Source organism: Chaetodon trifascialis, chromosome 12 (assembly GCF_039877785.1).
Source record: "Chaetodon trifascialis isolate fChaTrf1 chromosome 12, fChaTrf1.hap1, whole genome shotgun sequence".
NCBI lineage: Eukaryota > Metazoa > Chordata > Actinopteri > Chaetodontiformes > Chaetodontidae > Chaetodon > Chaetodon trifascialis.
Window position 1 is genome coordinate 14622770 of NC_092067.1, and position 24157 is coordinate 14646926.

The following is a 24157-nucleotide window of genomic DNA, read 5'->3' on the forward strand; positions in this document are numbered from 1 at the left end:
TTTTTGTCTGAATTGTTTTACATGTCTTTTGGTTGTTCTTACTTTAGTTTTTAAGCTTTTAATTGTTGAAGTGTTTGCACTTGAAGGTACATTTTGGCTGTGTTAAGGTCAGTGTAAGCACATGCTGGTTTTGGTCATTTAATGTAGTTCAGTCTCTCGCAGACACACTTGTCAGGTCTCTTGTAGTTGTGGGGTCCAGTCTTTGGGCTGTTAGACACACCTCTCGCACACACACTTGTCAGGTCTCATGTAGTTGTGGGGTCCACGCCAAGTGAATAATATTGTGCATATTTAATTACATTCATTTCATTTTTGTGTCTATAAACTTAAAAAACTCCATGTATGACACATGTCCTTGAATCTGAGGTCAGTTTGCCTTCTACTAGTCAAAGCAGCAGTTGGTCACAGGTCAGTTTATCCTGCCAGACTTCACCTTTACTTGTTCTTGAGTGAGGAGGTTCCAGTTAGGGGACATATTTATGACAGAAATCAGAGCCAACTTGAAAGTTTCAAAAGTAAGAATGATTATGAGTCAGATACAGGAAACATTTCAACATTTTGTCTTTTGTTCTGCCTGTAGTCATTGTAGTTGAGTTGAAATGATGTTAAACTTATTCTTCAGGTTGGACAGTTGACTGCCAGTGCCTCCTCTGAGGCTGAACTCTCCACATCTGCCGAAGAGGCCCCTCAGGGATCTCCATGCTCCAAAATGCAGGTACTGATTTTTGTCTGAATTGTGTTACATGTCTTTAAGTTGCTCTTACTTTAGTTTTTAAGCTGTTTCTCTATGAATAATTGTTGAAGTGTGTGCACTTGAAGGTACATTTTGGCTGTGTTAAGGTCAGTGTAAGCACATGCTGGTTTTGGTCATTTAATGTAGTTCAGTCTCTCGCAGACACACTTGTCAGGTCTCATGTAGTTGTGGGGTCCAGTCTTTGGGCTTTTAGAAACACCTCTCGCACACACACTTGTCAGGTCTCTTGTAGTTGTGGGGTCCAGTCTTTGGGCTTTTAGAAACACCTCTTGCACACACACTTGTCAGGTCTCATGTAGTTGTGGGGTCCACGCCAAGTGAATAATATTGTGCATATTTAATTACATTCATTTCATTTTTGTGTCCATAAACTTAAAAAACTCCATGTATGACACTTGTCCTTGAATCTGAGGTCAGTTTGCCTTTTATTAGTCAAAGCAGCAGTTGGTCACAGGTCAGTTTATCCTGCCAGACTTCACCTTTACTTGTTCTTGAGTGAGGAGGTTCCAGTTAGGGGACGTATTTATGACAGAAATCAGAGCCAACTTGAAAGTATCAAAAGTAAGAATGATTATGAGTCAGATACAGGAAACATTTCAACATTTTGTCTTTTGTATCTGTCTGTAGTCATTGTAGTTGAGTTGAAATGGTGTTAAACTTATTCTTCAGGTTGGACAGTTGACTGCCAGTGCCTCCTCTGAGGCTGAACTCTCCACATCTGCCGAACAAGCCCCTCAGGGATCTCCATGCTCCCAGATGCAGGTACAGATTTTTGTCTGAATTGTTTTACATGTCCTTTGGTTGTTATTACTTTAGTTTTTAAGCTTTTAATTGTTGAAGTGTGTGCACTTGAAGGTACATTTTGGCTGTGTTAAGGTCAGTGTAAGCACATGCTGGTTTTGGTCTTTTAATGTAGTTCAGTCTCTCGCAGACACACTTGTCAGGTCTCTTGTAGTTGTGGGGTCCAGTCTTTGGGCTTTTAGACACACCTCTCACACACACTTGTCAGGTCTCTTGTAGTTGTGGGGTCCACGCCAAGTGAATAATATTGTGCATATTTAATTACATTCATTTCATTTTTGTGTCCATAAACTTAAAAAACTCCATGTATGACACATGTCCTTGAATCTGAGGTCAGTTTGCCTTCTACTAGTCAAAGCAGCAGTTGGTCACAGGTCAGTTTATCCTGCCAGACTTCACCTTTACTTGTTCTTGAGTGAGGAGGTTCCAGTTAGGGGACATATTTATGACAGAAATCAGAGCCAACTTGAAAGTTTCAAAAGTAAGAATGATTATGAGTCAGATACAGGAAACATTTCAACATTTTGTCTTTTGTATCTGTCTGTAGTCATTGTAGTTGAGTTGAAATGATGTTAAACTTATTCTTCAGGTTGGACAGTTGACTGCCAGTGCCTCCTCTGAGGCTGAACTCTCCACATCTGCCGAACAAGCCCCTCAGGGATCTCCATGCTCCCAGATGCAGGTACAGATTTTTGTCTGAATTGTGTTACATGTCCTTTGGTTGTTATTACTTTAGTTTTTAAGCTTTTAATTGTTGAAGTGTTTGCACTTGAAGGTACATTTTGGCTGTGTTAAGGTCAGTGTAAGCACATGCTGGTTTTGGTCTTTTAATGTAGTTCAGTCTCTCGCAGACACACTTGTCAGGTCTCTTGTAGTTGTGAGGTCCAGTCTTTGGGCTTTTAGACACACCTCTCACACACACTTGTCAGGTCTCATGTAGTTGTGGGGTCCACGCCAAGTGAATAATATTGTGCATATTTAATTACATTCATTTCATTTTTGTCTATAAACTTAAAAAACTCCATGTATGACACATGTCCTTGAATCTGAGGTCAGTTTGCCTTTTATTAGTCAAAGCAGCAGTTGGTCACAGGTCAGTTTATCCTGCCAGACTTCACCTTTACTTGTTCTTGAGTGAGGAGGTTCCAGTTAGGGGACATATTTATGACAGAAATCAGAGCCAACTTGAAAGTTTCAAAAGTAAGAATGATTATGAGTCAGATACAGGAACCATTTCAACATTTTGTCTTTTGTATCTGCCTGTAGTCATTGTAGTTGAGTTGAAATGATGTTAAACTTATTCTTCAGGTTGGACAATTGACTGCCAGTGCCTCCTCTGAGGCTTATTGAGGTTTTGCTTCAAATGTGAATGACTGCTCAAAGTGAGAATGTTAGTGTGAAATAAAACACTACACGTTGTTGTTTTCAATAAAGAAACATTTGCACATAGCAAGCCTATCCACCTCCATTTGCACCGACTAACCGATAAAGCATCGTTTGTGCTTAATTTGTAAATCAGGAGACTGTTGTTCTGGCAGTTCAGGTGTAGACAAAAACTCTCGGAATGCATCAAAAATCCACAGTGCCTCGACCACATTGGGCAGTTTCACAAGTGCTCACTGTTAAAACTAACCAAAGCTGTCATTACAAACAAGGGATTAGGTATTTACTTTTATTAATCAGAGCATCAAAATCAGCAGAGGAGGTGTGTAAAAACAGCTGTTTGCAGCTCTCTCTCATTGATTGCCCTTCATTCCACTTGTTTTCCTTCTGTTTGTGGATTGCACACAATGGGAGGAAATGGAATCAGGGCTAAAAGACCTATTAAAAAACACAAAACTGAACATATTGTGTCTGTCTATGGATCCCTTCCACTTTATACTATGGACAGTATTGCATCCACACAAGAACCCCCTAATTTGTCCTTGGCCTTTGTTCCTCAAAAAACACTATCATGGAGAAATACAAATGTTTATACTTTTTTATCGAATGTTTTACAGGTCGCCAAACTTTTAAGAATGTGGGAGAAAGAGGATGTCCGTGCTGTTGAAGCACATGATGTTCTTCATCACTTCATGTCGTGTCCCTGGGAAAAGCGACTGTGATAAGTGTTTTATTGTTGTTATTGTTTGTTTTATTGTTGTTTGGTCAAACCTGCGCTCTGGTATTTTTGTTCAAGACTTTTAACATTTTAATAATTGAATACAAAAGTGTAAATAAAGATTTTGATGTTTAAGATTCATCCAACAACCTAAGTTGTGGAGCAATCTGTTAAATTCAGCAAAATTAAAAAATACAGGACTGTACTGGTAATACAGCAACACGTGTGTAGAGAGTCTGAAGAACCTTGGTCTGACAGTTTTCATTAATAATACTTTTATGAGACTGATGTTGTTACAAAGTCTTGGGACTTTTGTCCTGTAATAATGACGACTTTAAATCGTGATACCTTTTATGAGTTCTTAATACAAGGTTTCGTATTGAAGCAAATTCTAATCATGAATTATATCCCAGAGCTCTAATCTATAGTAAGGTTTTAATGCTCAGAACATAATGACAAGACAGTGGTTGGCATGTATGGCTGTTAAAAGTTTACTATTTACACAATTGACCACAGCAGGTTAAAAGACTAACAATATAATAATACTGTAGTAGCACAAATAGTTCTTAAGACTTAATCAATATTGTATTGAATTCCAAATACTTAACCTAAGAACCTTAATTTTTTCATAACTTACCAGGCTCCAGCAGATGAATGTCATGTTCCACAAAGTAAGTTTAACCTGACTGTGTGTTAAACCCACAAAGACAGAAAACCCAGACAGTGTGTATATTGACCCCACTTATGACTAAAACCCTGACAAGTCCCCACACGGCTGGATCTGGTCAGGTGAAGGAATTTACTTTGTCTGATTGATAATTTGAAGTGACAGCTGTGTTGGTATCCACTACAGGATACTGCCTGATTTTTTTCAGTGCTGTACAACCTTCAGAAAGGGTGGATCCCACATTGCATGTTCTTGTCTTGTGTCCTTACAACGTAACAAAGACAAGGCTGTGTGTGTGTGTGTGTGTGTGTGTGTGTGTGTGTGTGTGTGTGTGTGTATGTTAAAATGATCTCTTTTTTTTCTGTTAGGGAGCCAAAGCTTGCTTCCTGCGTGACATCCCCTTCTCTGCCATCTACTTCCCTGTTTATGCCCACACTAAGGGGAAACTGGCAGATGAGGAAGGAAGGCTGGGGCCACTGCAGCTGCTCACTGCTGGAGCTATTGCAGGTAAACATCTGGAAAGCAACAGCCATAAGCTGCATTTTAATTGAGGGATTTATCACATTTTCTTCCCCATGAAATGCCTTTTGATTTCCTACTCGTTCGTGTTTTCTCCGTCCATTGATCTCACAGTACCCCGGCTGTGTATACAGTGTTTTGTCTTATCACACTATACATCTATACCCATCTCAAGCCCTGCGTGATGCTGCGGCAGGGATGTCACAATGTGACACTATCTGTGCATAGCGAAAGCGCTTCATTACGTCTGTTGTGAAATGTCTCCTAAGGTATACCGGCGGCTTCGCTGGTGACCCCTGCTGATGTCATCAAGACCAGGCTCCAGGTGGCGGCCCGAGCTGGCCAGACGACATACAGCGGAGTCATCGACTGCTTCAGGAAGATCCTCAAGGAGGAAGGTTTCAGGGCATTTTGGAAGGGTGCAGGAGGTAAATGCACGCGCACACACATACACACACTCACTTACAGCCCTATAAGTGGTTTCATGACTGGGAAATGGGGCTCGCTGTGGTGGCTGTAATTGTCCAGAAGGCATGGCAGAAATATTAAATCCCACATGGTAATTTTCAAACACTCTTCCATTAGCTCGCGTCTTCAGATCTTCACCGCAGTTTGGTGTAACCCTGGTGACCTATGAACTGTTGCAGAGATGGTTCTACGTTGACTTTGGAGGACAGTAAGTACATTAAGTCTGTTTGCTCAAGTATGTACCTTTTGTCAGTTTCCAGAAGTGCGTCTTGCCCTGATCTAACTCTCTCCTCAGCCGTCCTGCTGGCTCTGAGCCCATCCCTAAACCCATGGTCAAAGACCTTCCTTCAGTGACTGCCGACCACGTAGGCGGCTACCATCTGGCTGCTGTAACCTTTGCTGGCGTGGAGAGAAAGTTTGGTCTGCACCTGCCCAAGTTCAAGCCTTCTGGAAAGGAGACAATCAAAGCAGCGGAGTCCATAATGCAGCCACAGGCTTCATAAGGCATCCCTCATCGTGACTGTGAGGGCTGCATGCTCCTCCGGTCATTATGTTTCCCCAAAGTTGAACCACGTTTCAATTAAATGCATTTGAACGGTTGTCTTACTTTGAATGCTGCATGAGTATGGCTTTATTGCGTTTTCTTTGCATAGCTTGCACAACTTTACTGTACATATTGTACTTCTCTACAGAGGGACATTATGGCATTACGAATGATTGTAACTGCATTTTCTGGTGTGCAATAGCTTTGGTGTGCATGTGTCAGTTCAATTTCAGAAATGCGACGATGTACAGATGTTTTCAAAAGTGTTCATTTTGAAATCATGACCAGGGACTCTGGAAATAATTTAAATGTATTTATTGTATTTTATTGAAATAAATCATTCAAACTGTTTGTTTCTACTGTGTGAAAAGTACATTCTCAGTTTTGACACCAGGGTTTGAGATTCTTCACGAAAACAATCTCTGTTCAGATCCTGTGCGGTTACAGCATGCATGATCATCTTAGGCATTGAGGAAACTTCCAACTATCTCAAGTCTAACCAGCAATGCTGATTAAGTGAAAACTGATGCAGTATAGAATATAGAAGTAGAAAGACATTTGGATTTTGGACAGTATTTTACAAACACGTATTTAGGTTATCAAGTCTAAAAGGAAGAGGGATGACAACATGGGCTACAGTTAGTTTACATTCCTGTGTGTTTAAAGGTGTGATTGCTTTACTACAGCTTTGATGGACCTAAAACTCAGCTATGAGTGTTCTTCATGATTATGTGGAGTGGAGCACCTATTAGGGTTGAAAAACTCAAAATTAAGGCTGGTGTTCACATGGCCTAAATGAAGACAGGTGGGATTTTTGACAATCACGATACAAATTAAAGTTTAAGGCATCTGGTTGGAGAAAGGACAAATGGTTTGTGTTTGTGAATATGGCTTCATGTTAGTGTCTGAGGTTGATAGCCCTGTCGCTTGTGTTATTCCAGGGAAGACTGGTGACGGTCCAGCTAACCGAGAAGGCAGAGTTGTCCCAAATAACAAAGTGTAAGAAATCAAGAGATGTCCGTACTTCTTTCTGACCCAAACTTCATCTTTACCTCCAGTCATGTTGTCATCTCATCTTTTTCTTCCATCAAAAATGGGGGCTGGCATTAACAAGTGCGCCACTGGTCCCTTAAACATCTCATCCACGGCGAGCAGATCAGGCAGCCAGGCGCTGAGCTGCCAGCTCCTCTGCGTCGTCCCTGTTCTCGTTGATCTCTGCCAGTGTGCGAACGAAACGGGTCCACTCGTCGTTTCGTGGAACCGCAGTTTGCTGAAGGACGGGAGGCACACAACAGAGGCATGACTCGCATTTCAAACACAGGTAATGGTCTATCCACAAATTTACAGACAATGGCTTCATTACATACTCAAACCGTGACAAATAGTTTGAATTTAATCCACAAGACACTCATACTCTGTTCTGTTGTTCAGTTAATCATTACAGTAAAAATTAAAGCAGCTAAGAGGCAGAATCATGTCTGCAACAACATGCTTCAGCGATTACGCTAAAAAATGCAGAGGAGTCAAGAGAAATTTACTGGTACAAAGCTGAGTCATGCCTGCTCACCTCTCCAACTTCATACACACAAACTCGTCCGTCGGAGTCTCCCACGGCGATTTCTCTGCCAGAGTGAGCCCATTTGACCCTGTTGAGGGCCGGGTTACCCTCTACTGTGATGCTGGCGGTTGGAACCTGAAACGGTAACACCAGAAAATACCAGTTAAAAGAGTGGAAACCTCCATGCTGCTTTGATAAATGGCAGATTGATTGATAGATTTGAAATAGTTGTGATGAGATGTGTGTGTGCTGTGGAATGTGTGTGTAGGAACCCGTCGTACCTCGGTGTCATTGTTGAGGTTCCACAGGTCGAGATGGCCCACACCATCCACACACGCAAACAGAGCAGGGTGAGTTGGAGACCACATGACGTCATACACATAATCTGAGTTATCTTCAAATGAGTAGAGGGGCTTGTTGTTCTGCAGAGAGATAAAAAAAAACCCTTTATTTAAATATTTATTTTTAATCTGATGAGGAGCACGGTGAAGATCATTTACTAAACGTTAGCATGTTAGCACTCGCTGTGCTCCACTGCAATAAGGGCATGCAAACCTGTTTAAATGCCGTGCAGGCAGAGGGTTTGACGCTGAATCTCTGTCAGCTCATATTCAAACAGCAGCAGGTGCTATGGATCAAGCTGTGTGTTTGATATGTTCACAGGTTCAGGGTGCGATAGTGTAATACTGTCCAAACGACGAGGGTGCACCTTGTGCCAGTGCTAACTATTAAAGAAACATTTACGCTGACACCAACATTTGGACTCTGCTTCACCATGCCTGCTCAGGGTTAAAAAACTAAGAATTGGACCTCAACTTTTATCTCTTACAATTTGGTTATCTTTACAAAGTGGATTAGAGCCTCACAGAGCTTTGGGGCTTTTCACTCTTTAATTTGAGGTAACAAATGAGTTCTTTTATCTTAAGAGTGTCTAGTGACTGTGTTGCTTGTCTGGCTTCAAATTCAATCAATAGCCCTTTAACAGAAGTACGTCGCTTGAAAATCAATATAAAAAGAAACATTATTACCACGAATGACTGAAGTGAAGTGAAAGAGAGACACAAAACACACAGGGGGAGGAAACTTTTTCTAACCACTGAACGATCCTGAGGTTTTCTTGCACCTTTAAAAATGCAACCCACATCTCGCCCGTACCTTGGTGCTCCACAGCTTGACAGTCCAGTCGAAGGAGGAGGTGACAAACAGGTGGGAGAAGTCCAGCGGCCCTGGAGCTGTGTGGCAGTTGATCCCTGTGATGGGCCCATGGTGGCCTTCAAACATCTCACTGATACCCGCTTTGCTGTGGAGCACACAGATCAAGTGGGGGAGTAAGTGCAAAAGGCACTGGGAGATTCAATCGAGCATGACACGTTTAATTCCCACAGCAGCAGATGTTGAGTAACGGCCTTCAGTCGTAATCAAACTTGAATATATGTATCTGTGCATTGCATGAAGGGAACAAACCAAACGGTTAACAGCTCGCAGTCTGTCTGGGCACAGGTGGACCTCTGCTGGACATATTCACATTAATCCTTTACTTAGATCATGTGATTACCAGCAGGGTGGCAAAAGTGCCTGCAACCCATCAACCACATGTTGCAGAGCTGTTAACCAACTGAGGCTCTGATAATTAACGTAGAGAGGTAAATACTCAGCGTGAGTGATGCTTATGCATTATTAACTGCGATGAGAGTATCATACCATTGTAAATGAGGTGGAAAATTATTCCCCCAATTACAGAGGTGATTCTGCTGTGCAAAGCCTAGCAGCTATCCCCTCTCTGCGGTCTCTGGGCATACTGCAGGACATTTAGCACAGAGCTAGCGCGCTACTCTGTGGCCGCTCGGATTTAAGCCACATTTCTTTGCTTCTTTACCAGAGGAAACATCCACTGTGAGAGAAGTCCCGGCCTCTTAAATGAGAACATTGTGGGATGAACTGCAGTTTTAATTCTCCCCAGGACGACTGACTGTAAACAAACTCTCTCACCCACAGAAACATACTGAGGGGGGAAAAAAAAGGACAAGGAAAGAATGATTTGTTTCCCCTGCATGTGTGCCCTGTTTATGTTGAACGACCTTTACAAACACAACTGACAAGCGGAAAAGAAAAACAGGATGACTGGGCAGGAGTGAAACCTCAAACAGCGGGAGATCAAGTGTTGGATTTGCGTTGCACTGGGAAGTGAGTGGGCTATATTTATTTGACACTCGGTACTAGGTGGGCCTAACAAGCTGCCTTAGTTTCCTGGCGGTGTTCGGGAGGGACGCCCGGGGACCGCGGCTCCTTGTGAACGCACCTTCCATGACGACATGACATGTAGACGGAGCCGTCCTCGCTGCCCACCACGAAATTGTTGACATCTCCGAGAGGGAAAGACATGGAGGTGACAGCTACAGCTTTGGACTGCTTGAACACCAGCTCCATGCTGTCCTGTGGAGGGGAGGGAGGCAGCATGGAACAACATCCTTAACAAGCTCCCTGCTCAGGCTTTATGTTAACACACACTCTGCCAAGCACAACCTATAAAAATCACCTGACAGTTTATTAATGTATAATCTAAATTCAACTAGCACTTTATAAAAAATTGAAGCTTGACATTGAGGTCTTGGCAGTGCAGATGAAATGACACAGCTAGCAAAGTTAATTTCCTTCAAAGTGAAAAATGAGTTGAAGAAAAAATAAGGGTAAAGCCGGGGGAAATACCAAACTGGAATGCTAAAACGAACGAGTCCGGCCAAAATGTTTGACATGGGAGGGACAGGAAGCGAGCGGAATGTGAGACCAAGGAGACAAAATGCAAAAACGAAGCTGAGAGCTCACACTTAATATTTTATGGTTAAATCTTTAATCCTGAGTCGTTTATGTAATTCAGAAATATTCCTCTGACCACCCACGGGAGAAAACTGTCACACATATACACACATATAAGTCACCTGTGGCTGAGAGAGCATGTCCAGACTCCAGGAGCACATCTTGCCATCAGTGGAGATGCTTATCAGGTTGTTGGCGTTCTGGGTGCCGACCACATTCACACAGTAAACTGGGTGCTGCAAAGACAACCAGGGAGACATTTTACTCCTCTGCTGTATCAAAAATAAAGCACCAGCCCACTGTGTCAGTAGTTCAGTGTACCGTATGTGCTGCTGCTGACAGCGGAGTCCTCTGCACGGGGGTCCTCTTGTTGCTCCTGTTGTCCCACAGGACAATCTGCCCTGAGTACGTGCCCCCCACCACAACGTTCGGGTGGAACTTGGAAAACGCAGTTGACATAACAGCAGACTGTCAGAAAGAGGCAAAAACCAGAGAAGAGGATAGACAATGTTTAGTTTCTCTACTGATGAAAAAGTGCGTGTTTATAGTGAGACAGCACTAGACTAGACTACAGATGTACTGCTGTGTCACATCCAATCAAAGAAGCAAGAATGCATCCAGACCCGGACGTTGGGCCTAGATGTCCTGCACGTGCACCTCGAAGATCCAGACCCACACCGGACTGAATAACGCGAAATCTGTGTGGTAGGGCTGGCTTAATGTCTTTAAAGATATACTATGCAGGATTTTCCTGAGTAGCCCCCAGCCAATAATGGCGCACAGGCAAGGTCAACACTTTCCAAAAAGGTGACAACCAGGTGCTTGACCGTAAGCAGCATGCATCCAAGACGAAGCTCTGAAAATGGCAGACAGCACAGAGAAAATGCATATAGAGCGAGGCGAAACGCCAAGCGGACACAGCTCGTTCCAAAACGAGAAATAATCTGGGGTTGGCTTTAACTCGCTGGCAAGCACTGAAGAAGAGGATGAGGATGACGAGTGATGCAGGGTTGGCCTGTTTTCTGTCAGACAGGTAGGTGTCGGCGGTTAGCTTAGTTAGCCTTTCCATTACAACAAATGTAACGTCACCACAATAGCAGCTTGCAGTTAGAAGCAAAGCGCCTCAGGTGGCATGGAGTGAAAACAGTCATTGACAGTTCCTTCATAGTATGCCTTTAAATCTTTTGTTATTATATAAAAATAGATCACGATTTTTACACTCAGTTACCGGTTCATTAGGTACAGCCAGCTGAAACTAGTGTCCTACAATAAACCCAATGAAAACAAATTAATACATACAACAAATACATTACATCACTGATAGAAGGGAAGACAAAATAATAGAAACACCTGCCAGTGTAACATGATATAATCGACACTATCACAAACTGCATTACTGCAGGACTGTGTAGGTACTAGGGGTACCTAATAAACTGGCTCTTTCTGAGCATATGTATCTTCTCTGAAATGGCTTTTACGTTCAGAACAATAAGAACTGCATTCATTTCCACAGACCAGTAAAAACACTTAACAATATAATAATAAGCAGGGAATTTTCCACTGAGGTAACTGACCACAAGGCAAAACTGTGTCAAACCAAGTCTGATATCAGCAACACTCAAATTCTATTCCAAGCTGCCAATAATCAGAGCATGGAAAGCATCAACTTGAACCTGTTGTTTCCCTGCTTCATCTCAAAGTTATAGAGCTGCTCTGTGCATGTTCCCTCTGTCCCAGCACACATTCAAACATCTCCAATCACTCCGCTCTCACAGTGCAAACCAAACAAACCCCGTGGCTGGTGAAAAAAGATTATGACATTCATGAATTCTATTATTCCAGTTTGGTTTTTAGGTGGTCTACATGTACTCATTCCTACACCAATCACAATCTCACCTCTGTGTTTTGTTTTTTCGAAAGGGAACTTTTCTTGATGCAGGGCTCAGGAATATCTCATTATGAGCCGACTTGGAGGCACAGAGAAAAACTGCGTTCACACTTCTGTTCAGTTTTATTCATCGGAGAAATGCGCCTGCATCTACATCCGCTCTCCAGGCAACAACATGTGGTTCTACTCAACTTGTCTTGGTGAAGGAGCCTGAGGGCAGGCATTATAATAAGGCCGGGCAGAGCGGAGGAGCTGTGCTGCTCTCCCTGCTCGCTCGTCTGAACACAGGGCCCTTGTTTAGATGCATATGATAACCAGCCCTGCCCCACACACTTAATCCTGCTGCAGTGCTCAGATTCCATTCAGCTCCTGCACCACAGGTCTTCTCCGGCGCCTCATGAACATGTGTTTGTGGATAGATGTGGTGGAGGTGGATGCCAGTACGCTGAACTCACAATGTGCATGGAGACAGGAGGGTGAGGGGTGCGAGGGCAGAGGAGGAGGAGAGAGGGGTGAGCAAACAGGGGTTGGTTGGCGGTGCTACATGCTTGTCATGGAAGAAGCCACCAGTGAGGAAGAAGGCGGGGAGGGGCAGGAGAATGAAGCTGAGGTGTTTGGCTTTGAGTACCTGACAGTGGAAGACGTACTCCGGTGTCGCCTTCTTGTACTTCATGTTCCACACTAAGGCCACGCCGTCTGGCTCATGAGGAGCGTCCTCGTTGTTGTTGTATGAGGCAACCAGGAGCTCAGGATACTGGTGACAGAAAGAAAGAAAAAAAAAATCAGCCAAAATGAATGCAAGGGGGAGGCAGACATGCCCCCCAGGCCTGGCTCCATGTGGACAGGCCTCGCCTGCCCAGTGCGGTGCTGCTGAATGCCTAAAAGAATGAGTAACCCTTTCCTCAAGATTTATGGCTCGTTTAATTTGCCCTACCCCCTCAAGAACTTCGGTAAATTACGTTTTTATTTCCTTTCATAATTTCAACCAAAAGCTACAGAGGAACAGTGGAAGACTGAAACAGAGCAGCTCATTGAGAATCGAAAATCTAACCTCACTGAAGCGTGTATTAAAAACACAGGCAGCCGACGACTACAGAAACGCTACACAGATGTAAACAAACCATTAACCTCTGCTGCTTCTAATACCTGATCTGAGATTTACAGTTTGTGAATTCATTATTTCAAATCACAAGCGTATGGGTATCGCTCTGAGCAAGTAAATACTGTTAACAAAGCGTTGGTGTTCAATCACTGTCAGAAGTCGTTGCAGAATCATGCATGAAATGACCTTAGACACCAGAGGAAACAAATCATTACGGCCTCCGACTAAGTGACAATTTGTGTGGGACATAACTTACTTTTCCAGAGGGACTTGTGGCTAAAAGTAAATGCTGTCAAACTCAAGCTATGTAATCATAAAGCATTATGGCTGTGCAAAGCTAAGTTGTTTCAACAGCCAATTAGCAACATTTATGCACAGATTACTTGTATTTTCGCACAGAAACAGGATTTCAGGATTGACATATTGATCGTGGCAAACTACTTCTAAAGGCTGTCCAACTGTTGGTTTAAATTACAAAAAGTTATTTAAAAAAAAAGAAGAAAAAGACCTGGGGGGACCAGTCCAGGCAGGTGACGACACGATGTTTAGACCAGCGCTCGTCCAGAAACTGCCTGTTGAGTGAGAGCTTTGCTCCGGCCTGGATTTCACTGGGGAAAACAAAGCGCCACAAATCAATACAAACACTTCTTCAAAAACCAATTACAAGTAAAAAAAAAAAAAAAAAACACCAGTTGTCCAATTATTACCCCTCCTTCTCCTCCAGGTCACGGCCGCTGTAGTCAAAGAAGAGGTCCACGTGCTCTGATAGAGCCCGCTCAATGATGCGAGTGCTGTGGTCAAAGAAATTCACAAACTCCTCAGAGTGCAGGATCTGGAGTTTTTCCTCCTCTGTCAGCTCGTGGGGGGGTGCTACACAGAGAAACACAAACACACTGAAATGTGGTGGGGATCCCTTCTGTTCATTGGTGTTATGATAGGGAATGTGATGCACTGCTTTACAGGAACAGAAACCTCTTCATACTCAGCAGATACTATAATAACAGTGGCAGTGGAGTACCTTCCTCCTCCTCTTTCTGGTCCGGCTTCTCAGTCTGAGTCTCGCTTACTGGTTGAGGTGGAGCGATTTCTTCCTCTTCTTCTTCCTCTGTTGATCAGAAAGTGAACTGTTACGTTGCATACACCACACCTCAAAATACTTCTAATGCAAGAAACTGGAAAATAACTTTGGCTATGATATCGTATTTGTCAAAACTTCAATTGTGAACAGGAAATCAAATCAAATTCAAAGCAACAACTTTCACACAACAAGCGATCATGCCTCCATACAGACGCTTCATACCTTCTGGTCACTACATCTTCCACCGCCATTATTTTCTTTTCTCAATATAAAAAAGCTCCACTGAGTGATTATGGGCACGGCAATCTCCGCCTTGCATTTGTTTGGTTTGTCAGCACAATGTCGCCTTTCAAAAAGAACCTGCTCCTCTAAAGCAGGGAAGTTTGTCATTTGTGTTAAAGGGACACAGCGCAGCGGGTGTCTTGTTGTCATAGGGACCCCTGTCTTTCCCAACTGTTAATGAGACTCCAGCCATTCAATAGAGGGTCTAGCTGTCAGTGTAGCCATTTCCTCTGTGTCCCGGTAGCAGGTCGCCCCCTTCTAGGCCACGGGGCAGCGGAGCAGAGGGTGTGGAGCAGCTGCCCGGGGCCCATCCCATTGGTCTGGCCAGATGACGGCATGGTGCAAAAGCAGATGGTGATGCCGGGATTGTCTTGATCTCTTCAGAGGTGGCATGGGGATGGCACAGAGGTTTTCCGCCTGGCTGCCCCAAGACAAGCTTCTCCCTGAACAGCAAGCCTGTGCAATTACCATCCTAGCAGGGGGTCCTGCAACTCCTATTCAACCTCAGAGAATGTACAACAAAATACAGACCAGACCAGCTGGCAAACTGCACACCGGTTCTACCTCAAAGAAGATGAACACGATTTTTCAAAACACATCTCCAAGAGACGGTATACAGCCTATGCTTTCAATGTAAAAAATAAATAGCAAAAGCAGGACAAAACAGATTCATGAGGAGAGGGGAAATACTCGCCTGGTTCCTCCTGGCACTTATCTTGGTATGAGCCTTATAGTTAATCTAAGATGACAGCGCCGCACGCCAGAATTTCCTTCCTACCGAGATAATCTAAATGATAATGTCATCTGTCACTTTCCATGAAGTGATCTATCCCCTTGCTGGGATGGAGGTTTTGGGAAGAAGGTTATTGAGTGCACTGATGAGTTTACAGAACTGGGTTGATGACACAAGCCATTTCAATGTACGGCCATACGCTGCAACCAACAGGACAAGGTTAAAATCTTTCCTTTCAAGGGCCTCAATCAGGCTTAAAGGAAAACAGTAATCACTGTCTTTCAGCTAGTCCCGGCCGTGCTCGTCAGCCCTTTCCCTGGTGAGGCAGCCAGAGCAATCAACCTGCCAGGCATTAGGAGCGGACAGACAATCTGAAAATAAAGGGTATAATGCACCTGCCAGCCAAAATGGCCATTTGGAGAAAAGCTAGTGATCCTGGTGACCCCGCTGGGGATGTGTAGGGGGGTAGTAGCGCCTAGCAAGGGTGGGGTGGGGGTGGGGGGTTGCATTTAACAGAATTCACCCGGATCACCGATGTCCCATACACTGACACCTCCTCTCAAAGCAGGCCCAATTATGGCTTTTGTACCACTTAAGAAATAAAAGCTTTTTTGGGGAGGGGAGCTGGACAGGAGGGGGGGGGGGGGGTAATCACAGGTCTTAGTCAATGGACAATATATTAACGCAAACACAGTATGCAGCCAGAGATGTACAAGTGCAAAACTAAATGACCTTTGCTCTCCGCTGCAGGTGTCTTCCACTTTCTATATGTCCATGCTGACTTCAGCACGTGCAGCAGGGCTTTTCTCTGCCGTATAAAGGCCAAGAATACATACACCCACCACCACACACGCATACATGCACCATCACGTCTTCCTTCCTAGCTGCAGTTAACATAGTGCTCTTCAAAATTTGAGATCAATCTTTTCATGTGCTACAGCATCAACATTTGTGGTAGAACAGCAAACTGAAAATTGCTGCAAGGCAAATAAAAACAAAGACATCAGCAGTCAGACTTCTGTCAATCTGCTCACCCTGATCAGGACTTCTTTGAAACAGGAGGTGTTTCCGCTTCTTCTCTAGTGACACTGAGGCCTAAAGATCTCAAACAGGTGAGCAGAGATCCAAAACCGCCAAAAAAAAAACCCTCCTCCTTAAAACAAAATGCCTGTCAGAGATAAAAACTCATAATATCGCTAAATGAGATTGAGAACAAAAAAAGATCCTCTAAGGTGCAAATACTCCATACACGAAGGAAAAAAGGGGAATATTTCAAGTTTTCTGTTCAAATGATTAGTGGCTGTATGACAGAGGGATACAATAGATATTTAACAGTACTAATCATCAAGTGCATAAAAGCTGACCACAATTACAAGTGGCACTTCACACAAGAAGGCCATTAAGGGCTTTTGTGATTAAAAGTTTTGACCTGCCTCTGAATTCAGAGTGATTAAAACAATCACATTCAATTAAATATTAGATTTACTGAACTGCTCCACATACTCATATTCCTGACAAGCCTTTTAAAACGCTGCAGCAGACCAACCACTCCACACACACCCCACCACCACCCCCCAACCTCCAACAATATCTTACTCCATAATTACAGCCTCTTGTTGAGGAGTGCATACTGATGCTGCATATTACCTACTAGTGCAGTCTGGGAATACTGCAGCAGCAGCATGGAAATTCACCAATCTGATGGCTTAAATTAAAAACAATTTCCTGAGACCACCGACAGAAGAATGCCACTGCGGTGTCCCAGGCTCACAAACCTCCTTGCAAATAAAAGCTGTGGATGAATTAATGTCAGAATTATTATCTAAGAGGGCACACGAGGCTAACAAAGACTGTCCAGTTGATCTTGTGAGGGGGAATGATTCAAAACCGTCCCCATTAATAACAAACAAATAACCCGAAGATGTGTTCTCCTTGACCGCTCAGGGGCTTTTCTTTGGGTCAACAGGGCGGGTGATGTTAAAATCTTAAATCGCTCACTCTTTCTCTGAGATGTCTTGCAGACACTGTGGGAACCCTCGGTTTGCAGCAGCCAGGACACGGCAGCCGCTCCCTCTAATGCCACCGCCTGCTGACCTTGAGAGTGCTGCGCCGTTACCTCCTTTTGACAACATGATAAATCGCTCAATCAGAGAACAGGCCCGACGCCACCCCACACATCAAAAAATGCGCCAAGGGGAGCAAGCTGGGAAGGGGATGCCGTCTCATCGAGTGCCAGAAGTGATGGTGTGAAAATGCACAATGTCACTGAGTGTGTTTTGTTATGTGCCTGTTCGGTGAAGGGAGAAGACAGGGAAGCGAGGGAGTTGATGAAATGATTACATAGTGGCAGAGAGGGGAAGGGGGGCCTCGTGTTGAACAGCTGGCAGAAACCATCATTGTTTAACACAGTTTTACAATGCCCAGTAGAGTCCAGAGTAAAGAGCGATGAGGAACAGGGGATGCTCTTCATCCTTCACTACTTCTGCTCATAGTTTTCCACAAAATCACACAATTTCATCTTCCTCACGCTGCTTGCCACTTCAGGATTTTCTACACATCACCTGATGGGACAACAACCAAATACCTGGACACTGTTTAAAATCCTAACAAGGCTTTTAAGGATGCTTAAAACATTAGCTGATGCAAAGAAATGGAGCTTAAAAACGGGCAGACTCGCTCCAACAGTTGGAGGTTTTGTAGGATCTGTGGCTCTCGTATCTCTCTGGACCAAAACAAAATCAGAATGCAGAACGTAAAACCTAATCAGGACTTCAGCCGAGCGCATTATCCGCCATCTGTCATTACATAAATCAACCAAGAACACGCACACCCACAAATATTGCATATTTTATGGGACATGTGGTCAACATTTGGATGTTAGTAGTAGCCCAAATACCCTCTTTGGCCTGAAAGCTCCAGTGCGGCGATTACATACATATCGACATGCTTCAGAGGCAGAACGCAGTTGCTTCATATCTGCCTCCCCAATCGCATTTCTCTTTCCTGTCACCGGTTGTCTCATCCTGCTTGTTAATTATGCCGAATTGGAGTTGGTTGTGAGGTTCAGAGGAGCAGGGCTTGCCTGTATTTAATCTCTCCTTTGAGTTTTTATGTTCCCCAAGCCTCATTTTTCCCCCTTTACTTTCATCTCCCATCAAATCTCTTCCACTTGTTCACTTCTGGTACCCACTTGTACACTCCACACACTCAGTTTTTGTAAAACTCTCTACGCCTCCACATATTAATCACACCATTCATACAGCCCATTCAAGGTTGACCTGTATAATAATATGTAAGAATCACCTTCTTTTTGTTGAGTCATGACAGGTGTCTGTGTCTCTTTTGTGTAGGACACAGTTTCACGTGGAGGGAAGTCCACCTGTGTGATTTTGGCCATTCCCAGCTTCACAGTTCCACGCCTAAAAGCACATAACAACTCAAACTTTGCACAGCTCAACATCACTACAAAGCAGTAATGATTTTAACAAGAAAAAAACACAAAACACTGTACTGTAACTGTTCTCATCTGTTTTTGTAATAATTTTCACCTCCCTGCAGATGGAATTTTGTGCCGATCAAAGTAAGTAAATGAGAGCTTCATGAAATGACTTCAGATTAGTTACACAACCAGTGTGAGTTCATTGAAAAGGTTTTGCCTGACCACTCTTACATGCTGGACTTTCATTAACTGAATAATGACTTTGAAAGACAAAGTAATCATGCCATAGATTGAGAGAAGGGAAAATGACCAGGAAAGGAGAGAAGAGAGTGTCCAGTACCCCAGCTCAGAATCAGAGTGAAGTTGAAGAGTGGACGGGTCAGAGTCCCAGTGCAGAGTCCTGGTTAGTGTCACAGCAACATGGCAGCATTAGTGAGAGAGACAAGCAAGCACAAATGAGGAGAAGAAATAAAGTTAGCATTATGGCACACAACATGCTGATTGGATCTGAGCTTATCAAAACACTCTTAAAGCTGGATCCTTTCTGGGATGTTTTCCACTTCAAATCAAGCTTGAACCAGCCTCAGAGGTGGAAGAATGCATCTGCTTAAAATGCATGGATGCACGAGTCCTCAGGAGTGGGATGACACGGGGTGTAATGTGCAGCCTGAGGGGCTGATACAGTCTGAACTGTGTCACACCAAAAGCCTCTGAGTGTTGTGTCGACAGAGAGGGAGGGAGGGAGAGAACCCTCAGGGAGAAAACATGACCTCCATGTGTGTAGGAAATGGCCATGCTGGTGAGGGAAATGACTCAACAGGTTGGGAGAACAGCTCCCTGGGCCTGATGGGACACTGGGGGAGCTTGAATTTCAGCCCAGGGAAGGGGCTCTAATTAGGGGTTAAGAAGTCCCTGAGGCATCACAGCAGCCTGCTGTTTTATTGTTAATTTAGAATCGCCCTAATTCAACGACACACAGATTAAATAAACATGCACTCAGTTGGCATAAACTCGTCATCATTCACTGTACTGGTATGAGAAATAAGAAAAGATTTTAGCTCAGTTCTTAATGTAGCCATGCTTTAAACATAGAAAGCTTTTGCCTGGAGTTGAAAGAGATGCAAAGCATACAAAGCAAAAACAGACCCACATTTTCAAAGCAATATTCATAATACTTCTTAATTAATTTTCTCTACAACACATCTGCTGTCTAAGTGGCTTGAGAAGCTGTGACGAGGACACTGAAATCCCATTCTCGCTGGCATTAGCATAGCTGTTACAGTTGAGAGGACAAAAAGAACCTTTTGACAATACATATAGAGACCAATAAAGGATTAAAGATTCTGCCCTGGGTGGGGAAATCGCCCTTAATTCTTCCTAAATTGGGCTGTTGGCATCGTTTCCACACTTGTAATATACTGTACTTGAAGCAGGGCAAAACATTCGTTTCTAACACTTTTGTTTGACTGTGTGTGCGCGCACGTGTTCGTGTGTGTGTACCTGGGTCCCACGGCTCCATCAGAGTCTTGGCTCCCTGCATCACTTGGTGTGCCCCCCGATTTGGTAGTGGGAGACATGGGAGGAGGGACTACATAGTAAGACAGACAATAATCATCTGTTACAATGTACAGACACTAAGCTATTCACAGCAGAGGACAGAGTACAAATGCATCCATGTTGCAGTGGCAGCTTCATTGTTTCAAATGCTGGATGAATGCTGGATGAATGCTGGATGAATGCCGTCTTGATGTAGATTTCCTGACAGCTACATGTTAGCGAGCATGTGTGTAAAGCCTTGAAATTAGTAGCAAAGCAAGTTCAATTTAAAGTACAAACCAGTCTGTAAATGACAAGCTGGGGCAAGCTCAATGCCTTTAGGAAAAGAAGCTTTACTTAATGCAATTACACTGGCTTTATCTTTATTAAATTACAGTTTGATTAAATGCAATAGCACGTAAAGCAGACACACAATTAAAAAATACACAAAACTATAACTTTTTTTTTTTTAATTTCTGTTTCAAGTTTGGTTTCCATCCTGTTAGACTTTTACAGATTTTCTTGTGGATCTCTTCTGCCACCTGCTGTTAGCAACGTGACGGTGCTCTAACAGTTCCACCGTGGACACAGTGTTAACTGTAACATTTTAAAACAATGTTTCTGTTATTGGTGCTTGCCTCGTGCAGTGCATGTATTTATGGACAATTTTCTGAAATTTACTAGAAATATTAGAAAACCTTTAAATCTTAAGCCTCATATTTGACAGGCTACTTATGAAAGGCCCTCCTGCATACTGAATACATGTTTTTGCCCCTTTCCACTTAGTGAGCTCACCATTTAGTTTTATCCTCATGACATTTAATTAGTAAAGCTCCTGAAAAGCAAATCTTTCGGTGGCAGCTTATTAGGACAGTGATGTACTTTTATTGCTTTGGCTCTGTACTCCAGCACATTGAATCTGAAATTACTACGGTACATTTTGACCTCATGAAAGGGTTAAAATGCTAACTTCCAGCTTTCATGTGAGGGTGTTTGCATCCTCACATGAAAGCTGGGAACAGAAGGCAACAGGACACACAATTAAAGTCATTACATCTAATATTTGGTTGCTCATATATTCATAGTCTGAAGGCTGCCACAGCCATATTCACCTCTTGCTCACTTCTGAGGTTTTTGCTTTCATTCTGGTCTTTAAAAATTCAAACACATGATCAGCTGGACTGAGGTCAGGTGACCGAGTTGGCCAGTAAATAACAGTCCACTATTTGGCCATAAAAAATATGTATGTTGTCATTATCCTACTGTATCGACTTTAGTAGAATAAAACGCTGTTTATCCAGTATGAATGTGAATACCCACAAACTCTAGCAAACAGCCAACACACTGAAAAAATATTGATTCAAAACAGACCATATACAATAACATAGTAACATAAAACATACCAACAGGAACATCTGAGGCTATGCCCATGCTCTGAAGGAGAGCCTCAGTCTCACGTCTTTTTTTCTCCAGATCAGAATCATCCTGGTGAAGTGCAGCATCTTTCAACTGGTCCGCCTAGAAACACAGCAATGCCACACCCATTAATACAACCTCTAAATATCCACATTAAGTTGATATAGGACAAGAGAGTGTCACTGTTGCACGTTTCTACCATTTCCAGACCAAAACAGTAGGTGGAAAGGTTTTAGAAGCTTTCCCTGTTCAATGACATTACTCCTGCTGGTAACTGCACATGCAGTCACCTCTGTTTGAGATGTCAAGGCTTGGCTGATTTTCTTATCTTGGTAGAAACTGTATAATACTTGTCACTGTGGTACGTTATGAAAAACAAGTACAAAAGACGCACCAGTAAGATATTACAACAGAGAACAAAACTCATTTTACTCGGATTATTTTGTTATTACTAGATTATGATTAAATTAAGCATATCCATATATTGAGTTTACTAAAAATTAACTGAAAAAACAATTCTCCTAATAACCTTAAACTGTAAACATATATATATCTGAAATCCTTGATGACAGAATTATGATTGTGAAAATTAAAATAATAATAATAATGTCCAATAAAATGTCAACTTGCATCTCATTCACAAGAGAGGTGAACACGTGCACACACTTAAAGATGACTGACTTATTTTAAGATCAGCAGGTGAACTTTCTGAGAGGAACCCTTGCAATGTGTTGTGTCTGTCTGTCAACGTAACCATCAACTGTCCGGTTTTCTTAAACTTAAATCAAATGCAAGTAGTGGATATCAATGATTTCCAGCAGAATCTGAACTAAAAATCCTCACAAAAATTAAATGTAGGGAGAAGATTTGCATTTAAATAGAAAAAAATGTTTTTGCAATACTCAAACTGGACCAGTGATGGTTTTGTTTATCATCCATATTCATTCTTGTATTCAGTATGAGTGGATATTAAAAACACTGACAAACAGTTAAACATACCTCTTTCTTCTTGCGCTCCTCCTCCTTCCTTTTCTTCTCCTCTCTGATTTGTGCCAAGCGCTGCTTCTTCCTTTCAAGCTCTGCTTTCAGCTCACTTTTGTCAGACATGGTGCAGCAGCTGTATACAAATAACACATTTTAGTTAGTGCTTGAGTTCCATTAGGAAAACACTGAAAAGATGGGACCCTTAAGGCTTAAGTGTGTTAAACAAAAGTCAAACATCGTGGGTATCCTCGTGGTCTCTTGTTCATTCTATTTGTACAGTCCACTGACAAATGAATGCAGTGCTTTCAAAACTGTCTTTAAAAGCCAAACTTCTCCCGATGCTCTCAGCTTCAGTACCATCGGCAGCCATGGAGACAGCTACCTAGACCAAACTTCACCTAGCAGTATGCTAAGTTAAAGTGATCATCCAACAGGGCTGTCTGCCTTCTCTGAAACCGAGTGAGTTTAAGATTTACCTGTTTATAAACAAACAGATTATTTGTCAGCTACATGTAATTCGGTTAAAACAGAACCAGGTTGAGCAGCCATTGCCGGCTAGCGAACGGAGAGCCCCACCCTACCGTTGGTTCAAGTGTTCACACCCGGTTAGCTTAACAGAGGTTAGCCTGTCCGTCTCTGCTACTTTTCTCTGGCCTTAAATCGCTTGTAATATAGCGTTATACTTTCAGACTGAAAGTCAGCACCATGGTTACATGTGTCGTTATTACAGAGCAGTTTCATACAAAACACGAAACATAAGCGTCAAACCGGCCTCTGGCGCTGCTAACGTTAGCCTTCCTTGTTTTAACTGTCTACAGAGCTAGCTTAGTCAACCTTCCACCTGATTTCATTACATTTACAAAGATTCCGCATAATGTTAGAATAAGATCATTTCTTCGATAACATGTTTTTTCGGGTCGTAGAAAATGTGACTTGCACAATCCAACCCACCACTTTATGGCTAGAGATGTAGCGGTAGCTTTGTTTGTTAGCACCTAGCTAACAGTGAACCGGACCTGAAATGCTGTCATGCGCTTTCAACTCTGCTGACCGCACAGTGAACAAAGAAAGTTGGGCTACTAACACAGCGACAAATGCCAAAAAATGCTATAAGTGTGCGGTACAACAACTAACGTGACGTTGTGATGTACATTAACGTTACAAACCTTAAAGCAGGTTCTCCACCTGACAGCAAATGCCTATAACCAATAACAGCCAAAACAAACGGACTGCCAGCCCAACTACAGAAACTGGGAAGGGACAAAAAGACGCATTTAGCTTTGACGTGGCTGTGCTGCTGCCATCTGAAATCAATTGTTCAATGGTCAGTTTTGATCTTGGCTAAAATCAAAAGGCAGCCTTAATGAGTCTTAATAAGTCTTCGGATTTGTTGCTTAATGTTAGTGGTTCATAATGAAAACATTATCTCTGAAAGACATTAATCTAGAAAAGCAAAAGGAACCCAGAGCACTC

At 42.9% G+C, this 24157-nt stretch overlaps 2 protein-coding genes across 7 annotated transcripts in view; one reads left to right on the forward strand and one right to left on the reverse strand.

Annotated features, from left to right (window-relative positions):
• Window positions 1–6202, forward strand: part of LOC139340570 (electrogenic aspartate/glutamate antiporter SLC25A12, mitochondrial-like) — a 34408-nt gene extending 28206 nt beyond the window's left edge. For all 4 annotated transcript variants that reach the window (XM_070976473.1, XM_070976475.1, XM_070976474.1 and 1 more), the window contains 4 exons: window positions 4692–4830; window positions 5112–5270; window positions 5428–5518; window positions 5606–6202. In XM_070976473.1, the coding sequence (XP_070832574.1) occupies window positions 4692–4830; window positions 5112–5270; window positions 5428–5518; window positions 5606–5813 (597 nt within the window). In that variant the 3' untranslated portion in view covers window positions 5814–6202. The remainder of the gene's footprint in view (window positions 1–4691; window positions 4831–5111; window positions 5271–5427; window positions 5519–5605) is intronic.
• Window positions 6154–23938, reverse strand: LOC139340571 (dynein, cytoplasmic 1, intermediate chain 2a). Of its 3 annotated transcripts, none has more exons than XM_070976479.1 (17): window positions 23851–23938; window positions 22700–22817; window positions 21688–21802; window positions 20249–20336; window positions 19089–19148; window positions 18613–18728; window positions 14235–14321; window positions 13924–14086; window positions 13725–13824; window positions 12743–12868; window positions 10548–10694; window positions 10349–10462; window positions 9712–9845; window positions 8568–8712; window positions 7694–7834; window positions 7422–7547; window positions 6154–7124 (listed from the first exon to the last, which is right to left on the reverse strand). In XM_070976479.1, exons 2-17 carry the CDS (start codon window positions 22805–22807, stop codon window positions 7011–7013), a joined length of 1884 nt encoding a protein of 627 aa, XP_070832580.1. In that variant the 5' UTR covers window positions 22808–22817; window positions 23851–23938; the 3' UTR covers window positions 6154–7010. The 3 variants fall into 3 exon arrangements, with proteins under 3 accessions (XP_070832580.1, XP_070832579.1, XP_070832581.1); XM_070976478.1 differs by having other exon boundaries at window positions 19059–19148; window positions 23851–23917; XM_070976480.1 differs by lacking the exon at window positions 19089–19148 and having other exon boundaries at window positions 23851–23917.
• Between the last annotated feature and the right edge of the window lie 219 nt (window positions 23939–24157).

Coding starts and splice junctions, on each gene's coding strand:
- LOC139340571 (XM_070976478.1), bottom strand. CDS start 22,807: ATGTCTGACAAAAGTGAGCTGAAAGCAGAGCTTGAAAGGAAGAAGCAG. Junction 20,337..21,687: donor AGCCTCAGATGTTCCTGTTG/GTATGTTTTATG, acceptor CTTACTATGTAG/TCCCTCCTCCCATGTCTCCC. Junction 7,835..8,567: donor TCAAGCTGTGGAGCACCAAG/GTACGGGCGAGA, acceptor ATCTCTCTGCAG/AACAACAAGCCCCTCTACTC.